The sequence below is a fragment of the Molothrus aeneus genome, chromosome 3 (genome assembly GCF_037042795.1).
Source record: "Molothrus aeneus isolate 106 chromosome 3, BPBGC_Maene_1.0, whole genome shotgun sequence".
Classification (NCBI taxonomy): Eukaryota; Metazoa; Chordata; class Aves; order Passeriformes; family Icteridae; genus Molothrus; species Molothrus aeneus.
Genome location: NC_089648.1, coordinates 112892972 through 112906867, shown reverse-complemented (window position 1 = coordinate 112906867; position 13896 = coordinate 112892972). Strand labels below are relative to the sequence as shown.

At 49.9% G+C, this 13896-nt stretch overlaps 1 protein-coding gene across 1 annotated transcript in view; it reads right to left on the bottom strand.

Moving 5' to 3' along the window:
• The window catches only part of ASXL2 (ASXL transcriptional regulator 2), a 69209-nt gene that overhangs the window by 42309 nt on the left and 13004 nt on the right, over positions 1-13896 (bottom strand). Inside the window, exon 2 of the mRNA XM_066547676.1 lies at positions 2389-2471. Coding sequence (XP_066403773.1) covers positions 2389-2471 — 83 coding nt within the window. The remainder of the gene's footprint in view (positions 1-2388; positions 2472-13896) is intronic.

The following is a 13896-nucleotide window of genomic DNA, read 5'->3' as shown; positions in this document are numbered from 1 at the left end:
CCCTTCCAGTGTGACCAGTGCCCCTCCAGTCTGACCAGTGAGCTCCAGGCTGACCAGTCCAACTCCAGTCTGACCAGTGCCCTTCCAGTCTGACCAGACCATTTCCAGTCTGACCAGTCCAGCTCCAGTCTGACCAGTGCCCCTCCAGGCTGACCAGTGCCCTTCCAGGCTGACCAGTGCCCCTCCAGTCTGACCAGTGCCCCTCCAGGCTGACCAGTCCAGCTCCAGTCTGACCAGTGCCCTTCCAGGCTGACCAGTGCCCCTCCAGTCTGACCAGTCCAGCTCCAGTCTGACCAGTCCAACTCCAGTCTGACCAGTGCCCTCTCCAGTCTGACCAGTCCAGCTCCAGTCTGACCAGTGCCCTCTCCAGTCTGACCAGTCCAGCTCCAGTCTGACCAGTGCCCTTCCAGTCTGACCAGACCATTTCCAGTCTGACCAGTGAGCTCCAGTCTGACCAGACCATTTCCAGTCTGACCAGTGCCCTTCCAGTCTGACCAGTGCCCTCTCCAGTCTGACCAGTGCCCCTCCAGTCTGACCAGTGCCCTTGGGCTGACTGAGTTACAGTTGGTGAATTTGAATTAACACTATTTAGTCTAACACTATTCAGTTTAGTTTAACACTATTTAGTTTAACAATGTTTAGTTTAACACTAGTTTAACACTATCTAGTTTAGTTTAACACTATCTAGTTTAACACTATTTAGTTTAGTTTAACACTATCTACTCTAACACTATCTAGTTTAGTTTAACATTATCTATTTAGTTTAGTTTAACACTATCTAGTTTAGTTTAACACTAGTTTAACACTATTCAATTTAGTTGAACACTATTTAGTTTAATAGTGTTTAGTTTAACACTAGTTTAACACTAGTCTAGTTTAACACTAGTTAACAGTACTTAGTTTAACACTATCTAGTTGAGTTTAAAACTGTCTAGTTTAGTTTAACACTAGATTAGTTTAGCATTATTTAGTTCAACACTATCTAGTTCAGTTTAACACTATGTAGTTTAACACTATTTAGTTTAGTTTAACACTATTTAGTTTAGTTTAACACTATTTAACACTATCTAGTTTAACACTATCTAGTTTAACACTATTTAGTTTAGTTTAACACTATTTAGTTTAGTTTAACACTATCTATCTAGTTTAACACTATTTAGTTTAGTTTAACACTATGTAGTTTAACACTTTAGTTTAGTTTAACACTATTTAGTTTAGTTTAACACTATCTAGTTTAACACTATTTAGTTTAGTTTAACACTATCCAGTTTAACACTATTTAGTTTAGTTTAACACTATCTATCTAGTTTAACACTATTTAGTTTAGTTTAACACTATGTAGTTTAACACTATTTAGTTTAGTTTAACACTATCTATCCAGTTTAACACTATTTAGTTTAGTTTAACACTATCTATCCAGTTTAACACTATTTAGTTTAGTTTAACACTATCTATCCAGTTTAACACTATCTAGTTTAGTTTAACACTATCTAGCACAGACCTGCAGCTGTCCCCAGAGCCTGGCTGTCCCTCCCTCCCTCTGGTCCCTCCCCAGGAGCTGCCTGAGCTCACCTGGGCTCCCTGGGCTGGATAAATCCCACATTTCCCAGGGCTGGGCCATCCTCAGCTCCAGTGGGACAGCACAATTAAGCAGGATGGCTGATTAATTCCAAAGCAGATAAACAGCCCCAGCCCATCCTCTTTATGCCCCTCTCTTTTTCTTTGCTCTCAGAAAACTGAAGAAATACTTTGCACTTCCCATGGATTATCGCTCCTCACAGATCCCTGGGATAAGCAGCTGATTCCCTGCAGGATTCCAGGACTCTGGAATTCCAGCAGCTCAGGAGCTGCTCCGTGCCCAGAGCAGATGGGTTTCATGGAGCTGCATCCCACCAGGCTGCTCAGGGGGCCAGGAATGTCCCTAAGGAATAATCACCCCCACACAAGCTAACACAAGGGAGAACAGCACCAAAAATCCAGTTTTCCATTTGAGAATCTTTAACTGAGGCTGCTCTGTTACTCCCTGGGTAACTCTTAGGTCAAACTGAGCATTCACTTATTTTTTAAAGCAGAAATTAAAATTTGTTGTGTTTCCTTCAGTCCCTGAAGCCCCTGACCAGGGCTGGGTTATCCTATAAAGGAGCTGCAGCCAAGTCCTTTATTTTATCCTATAAAGGAGCTGCAGCCAAGCCCTGCACACCTGGGAATCAGGGATGACCTTACCCAGCTCAGTGGGGAAAAGCACTTGGGAGCTGTCTACAAACAGGATCCAGACTCCAAAGCTGAAATATTTCAGTCCCAAAACTCCTCAGGAGCTGGGAGTTAACAGCAAACTACACCAAGCTGGAAGCAGAGCACCAGAGGGTTTTCCTGCTTTACTCAACTCACCTGATTTCCTTAAGTCCTTCTTTCTGGATAACTTGAAGGATCTCCTTATGGCTCATGGGTGTGTTGGGATATTTCTCCAGGACCTGGCAAGAAAGAGGAGATTGAGAGGAAGTTATTCCTTTGTATTCTGAATTTCCATCCAGCTGCACCAAAACCTCCATTTAATGGCAGTCATTCCTCTCCATTCTGAATTTACATTTAACTGCACCAAAACCTCCATTTAATGGCAGTTATTCCTTTGCATTCTGAATTTCCATCCAGCTGCACCAAAACCTCTATTTTAGGTGTTTATTATTATTTTTATTTATGTTACAGTCTCACAGCAGTGAATTCTGCAGTTCTTCACTAACAAGGCACAAAATGGCCAACTATCTCTTGGTACAAGGTCTTTTAAGGCTAAACTATCCAATTGAGAACTGATACCTAAATTATTTTCACTTTTAACTCAATAACTGATCCCTCAAAGTTCACAGGGTGGGCTTTTCTGGAGAAGGTGAAGAAGACCAAACCCATGGAGAAGGTGAAGAAGATGGAGAAGAAGAAGGTGAGGAAGGAGAAGGAGAATGTGGTGGTGAGGGAGAAGAAGGAGAAGAACAAAGTAAAGAAGAAGAAGAAGGTGAGGAAGGAGAAGAAGAAGGTGAGGGAGAAGAAGGAGAAGAACAAATAAAGAAGAAGGAAAAGAAGAAGGTGAGGAAGGAGAAGAAGAAGGGGAAGAAGGTGAAGGAGAAGAACAAAGTAAAGAAGAAGGAGAAGAAGGTGAGGAAGGAGAAGAAGGTGGAGAAGAAGGAGAAGGTGAGGAGAAGAACAAAGTAAAGAAGAAGGAGAAGAAGGTGAGGAAGGAGAAGGTGAAGAAGAAGGTAAAGAAGGAGAAGAAGGTGGTGAAGAAGGACCAGCCTCACCCTAAAACCTCCATCCTGCCCCATATTTATTACCATATTCTAAAACCCCAAACTCTAAGTTTTCCACCCTGTGCTATCACACACTTCTACCCAACTCCACACCCACAATCCCAGTGCTCTCAATCAATTCTGGAAGCTTCTCCACGGCCTCAGATCAAATGCAGTGCTCTCCTGGGGCTCAGAGTGTGTCTGTACAGAAAATCTGAAACTCTCAGCACCCACAATCCAGCAAGGGGCAGTTTGAAACGCTCTGCACACACAAAGTTCCCAACTCTGGCGCACAGAAATGGGTTTTTTGTTGAAGGGCCCCACTGCCAGCCCTGCCCCGGCCCCTGAGCTGCTCCCGGGGGCTCTGGCGGGCAGAGCTGCAGCTGCAGGGAGCTGCTGCAGCAGGCAGATGCCACTCACCACACGTCACTGGGATATTTCAGGACATTGCAGGCCATATTCCTGCTGGGGAGGGGGATGGGCAGGAAATGCCTCGTTTCCTCTTAATCATCAGCTCTGACCCGAGCCCAGCACATCAAAGGCCAGGCCTGACTTAGGCTCAGCCCAGAGGGCCCAGCACAAGGCCCAGGGGGACTCTGCAGAAGGAGAGGAGCAGTTCCCACTCCTCTCTTGAGCAGAGCCCCCAGCCCTCCAGGACCCTGCCCCGCATTCCCTCAGGGATCCCCAGCTCATCCCAGTCCCCTCAGGGAACCCTCAGTCCCCTCATTCCCTCAGGGATCCTTATCCAGGTTATCCCAGTCCCCTCATTCCCTCGGGGATCCATCCCCAGCTCATCCCAGTCCCCTCAGGGAACCCTCAGTCCCCTCATTCCCTCAGGGATCCTTATCCAGGTTATCCCAGTCCCCTCATCCCCTCAGGGATCCTTATCCAGCTTATCCCAGTCCCCTCATTCCCTCAGGGATCCTTATCCAGCTTATCCCAGTCCCCTCATCCCCTCAGGGATCCTTATCCAGCTTATCCCAGTCCCCTCATTCCCTCAGGGATCCTTATCCAGGTTATCCCAGTCCCCTCATTCCCTCAGGGATCCTTATCCAGCTTATCCCAGTCCCCTCATTCCCTCAGGGATCCATATCCAGGTTATCCCAGTCCCCTCATTCCCTCAGGGATCCCCAGCTTATCCCAGTCCCCTCATCCCCTCAGGGATTCATCCCCAGCTCATCCCAGTCCCCTCATTCCCTCATGGATCCATACCCAGGTTATCCCATTCCTTCAGGGATCCCCAGCTTATCCCAGTCCCCTCAGGGATTCCCAGGTTATCCCAGTCCCCTCATTCCCTCAGGGATCCATCCCCAGCTCATCCCAGTCCCCTCATTCCCTCAGGGACCCCCAGCTTATCCCAGTCCCCTCATTCCCTCAGGGATCCATCCCCAGCTTATCCCATTCCCTCAGGGAACCCCAGCTTATCCCAGTCTCAGGGATCCCCAGGTTATCCCAGTCCCCTCAGGGATTCCCAGTTTATCCCAGTCCAGCTCTCCTGGAAAGGCTCTGCCAGGCCCTGCTGAGCTGCAGCACCTCCCTGCTCCCAGAACAAATCCTTGCATGCAGCTCTGGAAGCTCCAGCTGACGGCCCCATCCTGGAAAATCTCTTTTTAATGCTGTTAAAGCCTGACTGTGACAGAACCATGGGATGGTTTGGGTGGGAATGAGTCCCAAAGCCCATCCAGGGCCATGGCAGGGACACTTTCCAGCATCCCAAGTGACTCCAAGCCCTGCCCAGCCTGGCCTTGGGCACTGCCAGGGATGCAGGGGCAGCCCCAGCTGCTCTGTGAGGTGGAAGTGGGATTTGTTTGCACTGCCACAGCCTCAGGGGCTCATCCCACCTCACTCCCACCTCTACTGAAACTCCACAGCAAAGGATGCAGAGCTCTGGAGTGTTTGCAGAGTGATCTCAGCCAGGCCAGAGCAGGTTTTGGTTTCCATCACCCCTTGACCTGTGTTCATTTACAGCTCTGCTCAGGACACTGCTCAACCTTTCCCACCAGCCTGGAGCTGCACCCAAAGCTGGCAGCCCAGGGAAGGCCAGAAATGAAGGATATCTCCATTTCCATCTGTGCTTTCAGCTTTTCACTGCAGGTGGTGAAATCAGGAGAGGAGTGAAGCTGAGTCCATCCACAGGGAGCTCAGGGCCATTTCCACCACACCAAACTGTGACTGGGCATTTTCCTCCTGGGCACTGTTATCCCAATTTTCCCAGCCTGGACGTGCTCCATGTGGCTCAGCCTGGAGCAGCAGCAGCACCTTTGATTCATTTGTCCCCAGTGAAGGCTGTGTTTCACCAGGGAACCTCAGCCAGGGCAGAGGGGAGCAAAACTGCTCCATTTCTGTCCCTGCACCTCTTCCAGGTGTGAACCCTTCCGTGCCCAGCAGGGTGAGGCTGCACAGGTCTGGCCTCCTGCCACCCCCACCTGGATCCCAGCAAATCCTGCTGGGCTGCTCACAGGAGAACACCAACCAGCTCTGCCAGGTGTCCCTGCTCTCCAGGACATTCCTAGAACCACAGAATCCTTTAGACTGGAAAAGCCCTTGGAGATCAGCAAGACCAACTCATTCCCCAGCACTGCCAAGGCCACCACTGCCCCACGTCCCCTGGTGCCACATCCACAGGGCTTTGAAATCCTTCCAGGGATGAGACCCCAAACCTCCCTGGGCAGCCCCTGCCAAGGCCTGAGCCCCCTTTCCATGCAGAAATTCCTCCTGGTGTCCACCCTGAGCCTGCCCTGGCCCAGCCTGAGGCCATTTCCCCTTGTCCTGTCCCTGTTCCCTGGGAGCAGAGCCCGACCCCCCCTGGCTGTGCCCTCCTGGCAGGGACTTGTGCAGAGCCACAAGGGCCCCCTGAGCCTCCTTTGCTCCAGGCTGAGCCCCTGCCCAGCTCCCTCAGCCCCTGCTGGGGCTCCATTCCCTGCCCAGCTCCCTCAGCCCCTGCTGGGGCTCCATTCCCTGCCCAGCTCCCTCAGCCCCTGCTGGGGCTCCATTCCCTGCCCAGCTCCCTCAGCCCCTGCTGGGGCTCCATTCCCTGCCCAGCTCCCTCAGCCCCTCCTGGGGCTCCATTCCCTTCCCTTGACAGACTCCAGCCCCTGCAGGTCTCTCTTGCCCTGAGTGTCCCCCGTGATGGACTCAGGATGTGTTTCCAAAAGTCAGATGGCTCCCTGAACCCCCAAAGCACACAGAGAGATGGATCCCTGAACCCCCAAACCACACAGATGGATCCCAGATCCCCCAAAACACACAGATGGATCCCAGAACCTCCAAAGCACACAGATGGATCCCAGATCACCCAAAACACACAGACAGATGGTTCTCTGAACCTCCAAAGCACACAGATGGTTCTCTGAACCCCCAAAGCACACAGGTGGCTCCCTGAACCTCCAAAGCACACAGATGGTTTTTAGAACCCCCAAAGCACACAGGTGGATCCCTGAACCCCCAAAGCACACAGATGGCTCCCTGAACCCCCAAAGCACACAGATGGCTCCCTGAATCCCCAAAGCACACAGATGGCTCTCTGAACCCCCAAAGCACACAGATGGCTCCCTGAACCCCCAAAGCACACAGGTGGCTTTTAGACCCCCCAAACACACAGATGGATCCCTGAACCCCCAAAGCACACAGGTGGATCCCTGAACCCCCAAAGCACACAGATGGCTCCCTGAACCCCCAAACACACAGATGGCTCCCTGAACCCCCAAAGCACACAGGTGGATCCCTGAACCCCCAAAGCACACAGATGGCTCCCTGAACCCCCAAAGCACACAGGTGGATCCCTGAACCCCCAAAGCACACAGATGGCTCCCTGAACCCCCAAACACACAGATGGCTCCCTGAACCCCCAAGGCACACCACTCTCAGAGCACAGGGCACAGACCCATCACTAGGCTGCACTCCCTGGTCCTGAGGCCTTTCCCACCCTCCATGGCCCTGTGGCTCCCCCAGCTGCTGTCCTGGCTCGCTGGGGCTCTGCTAGGCCAGGATCAAAGCTCCTTGTGCTGGGCAAGGCCAGCCCTGGGGACAGCCAGAGCAGGGCCCAGCCCCAGCTCAGGGTGCCCTGCCCTAAGAGCCTCTCTGTGCTCTTCAGGAAATGTTTCACACCAGCTCTCAGCCTCCTGAGATAAACAAAGCAGCTCACAGCTCCTGCTGCCACACAGGCTGCTCCAGAAGAACCAGGAATGAGGATTAAAGTGACTCTCAACGAAACAGATGCACCTTTAAAGAACTGATGCACCTTAAGGAGCTTCTCCCCTCTCCTCTGCCCTTTTAATCCCATATCAGATCTTTCACCCGAGTCATTTTTAGTCACTGTGTGCAAAGAAATAAAATCCTACAGAATCTGAGAGGAAACTCAGCTCTGGCCAACTGAGCCAAGCTCATTGTCAACAAAACCCATTAATCCTGGAATGCTTTGAGTGGGAAGGAACCCTACAGCCCATCCAGTGCCACCTCTGCCATGGCAGGGCCACCTTCACTGTCCCAGGGAGCTGAAAGCCTCCCTCAGTGTGGGATTTCCATGCCCCTTGCTGGGCAGCAGGAAGAGCTGGATCCAGGACAGCTCTGAGTGATGCAAGTGCTGCCCACATAAACCTGACAGGGGGTTGTGCCAGTGTTCACAATTAAAACCTGTGTCTGAAGTGGCTGGGGTTGTTTGGGGGGGTTTTTATCAGCCCATCAAGGTTTAATCCAGAGATCTTGCACAGCTGGATGTGAAGGAGAACCTCAGACTGTGAAAGCTTTGGCAAAAATGCAAATTTTGGAACTCCTCCTATTGGATTTTTAACGGATGTTAGAAACACAATCAGCACTTCCACTCGGGTTCCTTCCTGGAAATAGAACCTAAACCTCCTAAATCCAGGAATGCACAGCAGCTGAGCAGCTCCCACCTGGCTCAGACAAGCTCTGCAGAGCCAGGCAGCAAAACCTGAGCATCTGGTTCCACCTCAGCCTCACATGCAGCCACCCTTTCCAGGAGGGAATTCCAGCTGCAGCCACCGTGGAAATGGGAGAAGCTGCCCATTTCCTGCCAGCAGGGAATCACCCTGCAATGCCAGCCTGGCACACAAGTGGCTCAGCCCTAAAATGCCCCAGAGGATCTGAAATTCCTGCTCAGTCACCCCCAGAAAACACAACAGGAGCCCCGGGGCAGTGATGGACTTGACCCAGATTGCAGGATCTGCTCCACTCATCCCATTAGCCAAATGCTGGCCAGGATTTAGGCAGAAAGGAGGTCAGGGAGGAATGGACAATCCTGTGGCATCAGGAGCCAGGTGCCATTAAAGGCCACATTTCACACTGAGCTGTCACACGGCTGGGAAGGGGCTGGAGGAGCAGCAGGGGAGGGAGATCCCAGAGCCACCTCCCTCCTTGGGGACATGGACAGGAACCTGCTCAAATGGGAGATCCCAGAGTCACCTCCCTCCTTGGGGACATCCCTGCCCAAATGAGAGATCCCAGAGCCACCTCGCTCCTTGGGGACATCCCTGCTTGGAGATCCCAGAGCCACCTCCCTCCTTGGGGACATCCCTGCCCAACCTTCACTGTCCCAGTGTCCAGCCTGGCCTTGGGCACTGCCAGGGATCCAGGGGCAGCCCCAGCTGCTCTGGGCACCCTCCCCACCCTGCCAGGGAACAATTCCTCATTCCCAATATCCCATCCAGCCCTGCCCTCTAAACTCTCTGCATTTCTGATGTTTCATTTCAAATATCTGTCCAGAAGGACACTGAGGTGCTTCTTCAAACAGAACATTTCTGGATCAGTGGAAAACTTGTCCAACCAAAAGACTCCATGACCATTCTGAAACTGCCCTGAGCTCCCACCAGGGAGGTTCCAAACCTCCTCCAGCTACTGGACAAGCCCAGCTCCAAGTGGAGAATAAACAGCTCCAGAGAATCACAGGATATCCTGAGCTGGAAGAGACCCACAGGAATCCAGCCCAACTCCTCCGTTTGAAAGAATCCCAGCAGGGTTACAGCAGCCCCAAAGGCCAGGAGAGGTTTGCTGGCCAGGATGGATTTTGTGGGGAAAACCAGGAGTGACCCCCTACAAAAGCACTCAGAGCTTCTGGCCTGGGAGCTTAAATCCCTGAACTCACATCCTTGAACTCACATTCCTGAACTCACATCCCTGAATTCACAATTCTGAATTCACACACCTGAATTCACAACTCTAAATTCACACACCTGAATTCACAACTCTAAATTCACATCCTTGAATTCACAGCCCTAAATTCACACCCCTGAATTCACATCCTTGAACTCACATCCCTGAATTCACAACCCTGAATTCACAACCCTGAACTCACATCCCTGAATTCACAACCCTAAATTCACACACCTGAATTCACAACTCTAAATTCACATCCTTGAATTCACACCCCTAAATTCACATCCTTGAATTCACAACCTGGAATTCACATCCCTGAATTCACACCCCTAAATTCACATCCTTGAATTCACACCCCTAAATTCACATCCTTGAATTCACAACCTGGAATTCACATCCCTGAATTCACACCCCTAAATTCACAACTCTAAATTCACATCCTTGAATTCACATCCCTGAACTCACATCCCGGAATTCACATCCCGGAATTCACAACCCTGAATTCACATCCCGGAATTCACATCCCGGAATTCACAACTCGAAATTCACAACTCTAAATTCACATCCTTGAATTCACAACTCTAAATTCACATCCTTGAACTCACACCCCTGAATTCACAACCCAGAATTCACAACCCTGAATTCACATCCTTGAATTCACACTCCTGAATTCACATTCCTGAATTCACACTCCTGAATTCACATCCCCGAATACACATCCCTGAATTCACATCCTTGAAGTCACATCCCTGAATTCACACCCCTGAATTCACAACCTGGAATTCACAACCCTAAATTCACATCCTTGAATTCACACTCCTGAATTCACATCCTTGAATTCACACTCCTGAATTCACATCCCTGGATTCACACCCCTGGATTTACACCCCCAAATTCACATCCCTGGATTCACATCCCTGAATTCACAACCCTAAATTCACATCCTTGAATTCACAACCCTAAATTCACATCCTTGAATTCACAACTCTAAATTCACATCCCTGAATTCACACTCCTGAATTCACATCCCTGAATTCACACCCCTGGATTCACACCCCTGAATTCTCACCCCTAAATTCACACCCCTGAGTTCAGCCCAGCAGACAAACTGGAACAGCTCCAAGGTGGGGCTGGAGTACAACACCAGGAACAACCTGGGGATGAGGTGGGAGAGGGATTTTTGTCTGTTGGGGGGACTAACAGGGTGACCTTTCCCAAAAAACCCTCTGTGTCATTCCTGAGGCTTTGAGAAGGTTGTACAGGGGATCTAAAAGTGAATTATCTGTCACCCTGCTCTTCTAAGCCTTCTGATGTTTCCATTCTTGTGAGGAACTTTCTCGCACACTTTCTGTAAATAACTCATTGTTTTGCATTCTTTTCTGGAGGAGGAGACATTTGATGGACTGTGGGTTTGTCCAGTGTCACTGGAGAGGTGGCACTGTCACCCTCCAATCCGCTGTCACTTTTGAAAATCTATAAATGTTGGAGTCAGAAACTAAACTGCCCTTCTTTTTCCCTTGGAGATTCCAGTGTTCCTGTTGTTTTATTTCGTGTCCTGTAGTGAGAATTACCAACTATCAGTTGTAATTATTATTCCTAAGGCAGACCTGCAGCACTCCTGGCTGTGCACTCGGGCTGCCCCCCACAGCACAGGGATTCAGGATTCACACAAAGCACACCTGCAGCACTGCTCTGCACACTGAGCTGCCAAAACTGAAATGAATTCATGCTTCAGCTCAAGCTGAATATTGAAATAAATTGAGCTGTCAATACTGAAATGAATTCATGGTTCAGCTCAAGCTGAATATTGAAATAAATTGAGCTGTCAATACTGAAATGAATTCATGGTTCAGTTCAAGCTGAATATTGAAATAAATTGAGCTGTCAATACTGAAATGAATTCATGGTTCAGCTCAAGCCCTGCAGCAGCACCTGCCTTCAGCCAGGGGAGCTGGTACAGGGCTGGAGCATCTGCCACTGGCACCACTGTCACAATGTCACCATTTCCCATTGTCACCACTGTCCCAATGTCATCATTGTCCTATTGTCACCACTGTCCCGATGTCATCATTGTCCTATTGTCACCACTGTCACAATGTCACCATTTCCCATTGTCACCACTGTCACAATGTCATCATTGTCCTATTGTCACCACTGTCACAATGTCACCATTTCCCATTGTCACCACTGTCACAATGTCACCACTTCCCATTGTCACCACTGTCCCAATGTCATCATTGTCCTATTGTCACCACTGTCACAATGTCATCATTGTCCTATTGTCACCACTGTCACAATGTCACCACTTCCCATTGTCACCACTGTCCCAATGTCATCATTGTCCTATTGTCACCACTGTCACAATGTCACCATTTCCCATTGTCACCACTGTCCCAATGTCATCATTTCCCATTGTCCTAATATAATTATTTCCCATTATCACCATTGTCCCAACGTCACCATTTCCCATTGTCACCATTTCCTACTGTCACTATTTCCCATTGTCACCACTGTCACTATTGTCCCATTGTCACCATTTCCCATTGTCACCACTGTCACCACTGTCCCACTGTCACCACTGTACCAATGTCACCATTTCCAAATGTCCTCAGGTCACGATTTCCCATTGTCACCACTGTCCCAATGTCACCACTGTCCCACTGTTACCATTTCCCATTGTCACCATCATCCCAATGTCACCATTTCCCATTATCACCACTGTCACCATTTCCCATTGTCAACATTGTCCTAATGTCACCATTTCCCACTGTTACAATGTCACCATTTCCCATTGTCACCACTGTCCCAATGTCACCACTATCCCAATTTCCCATCACCATTGTCCCAAGGTCATTATTTCCCATTGTCACCATTGTCCCAATGTCACCATTTCCCATTGTCCCAATGTCACCATTTCCCATTGTCACCACTGTCCCAATTTCCCACTATCACCACTGTCCCAATGTCACCATTTCTTGTCCCAATGTCACCATTTCCCATTGTCACCATTGTCACCACTGTCCCAAGGTCATCATTTCCCACTGTCACACTGTCATCATTTCCCATTGTCACCACTGTCCCAATGTCACCATTTTTTGTCCCAACGTCACCATTTCCCATTGTCACCACTGTCCCAAGGTCACCATTGTCCCAATGTCACCATTTCCCATTGTCACCACTGTCCCAAGGTCACCATTTCCCACTGTCCCAATGTCACCACTTCCCAGCTGGCCAGTTCCTGGGGATGAAACTGGAGAGCAGAGAGGGAACGAGACAGATGTTGGGACACACAGGACAGATGTTGGGATGTTGGGACACACAGGACAGATGTTGGGACACACAGCACAGATGTTGGGATGTTGGGACACACAGGACAGATGTTGGGACACACAGCACAGATGCTGGGAAGTGCAGTGCCCACGGGGCTGTGGAGGGAGCCCCTTCAGGAAGCTTTTCTCCACTGAGGGAGAAGGTGGAGCTTTTCTCCACTGGAGGAGGAGGTGAAGCTTTTCTCCACTGAAGGAGCAGGTGAAGCTTTTCTCCATTGAAGGAGGAGGTGATGCTTTTCTCCACTGAAGGAGCAGGTGAAGCTTTTCTCCATTGAAGGAGGAGGTGATGCTTTTCTCCACTGAAGGAGCAGGTGATGCTTTTCTCCACCGGAGGAGGAGGTGAAGCTTTTCCCCACTGAAGGAGGAGGTGAAGCTTTTCTCCACTGAAGGAGCAGGTGAAGCTTTTCTCCACTGGAGGAGGAGGTGAAGCTTTTCTCCACTGAAGGAGCAGGTGAAGCTTTTCTCCATTGAAGGAGCAGGTGAAGCTTTTCTCCACTGAAGGAGCAGGTGATGCTTTTCTCCACTGGAGGAGCAGGTGAAGCTTTTCTCCATTGAAGGAGCAGGTGAAGCTTTTCTCCACTGAAGGAGCAGGTGAAGCTTTTCTCCACTGAAGGAGGAGGTGAAGCTTTTCTCCACTGAAGGAGCAGCTGAAGCTTTTCTCCACTGAAGGAGCAGGTGATGCTTTTCTCCACTGAAGGAGCAGGTGAAGCTTTTCTCCACTGGAGGAGCAGGTGAAGCTTTTCTCCACTGGAGGAGCAGGTGAAGCTTTTCTCCATTGAAGGAGCAGGTGATGCTTTTCTCCACTGAAGGAGCAGGTGAAGCTTTTCTCCACTGAAGGAGCAGGTGAAGCTTTTCTCCACTGAAGGAGGAGGTGAAGCTTTTCTCCACTGAAGGAGCAGGTGAAGCTTTTCTCCACTGAGGGAGAAGGTGATGCTTTTCTCCACTGAAGGAGCAGGTGAAGCTTTTCTCCACTGAAGGAGCAGGTGAAGCTTTTCTCCACCGAAGGAGCAGGTGAAGCTTTTCTCCACTGGAGGAGCAGGTGAAGCTTTTCTCCACTGGAGGAGCAGGTGAAGCTTTTCTCCACTGGAGGAGCAGGTGAAGCTTTTCTCCACTGGAGGAGCAGGTGAAGCTTTTCTCCACTGAAGGAGCAGGTGAAGCTTTTCCCCACTGAAGGAGCAGGT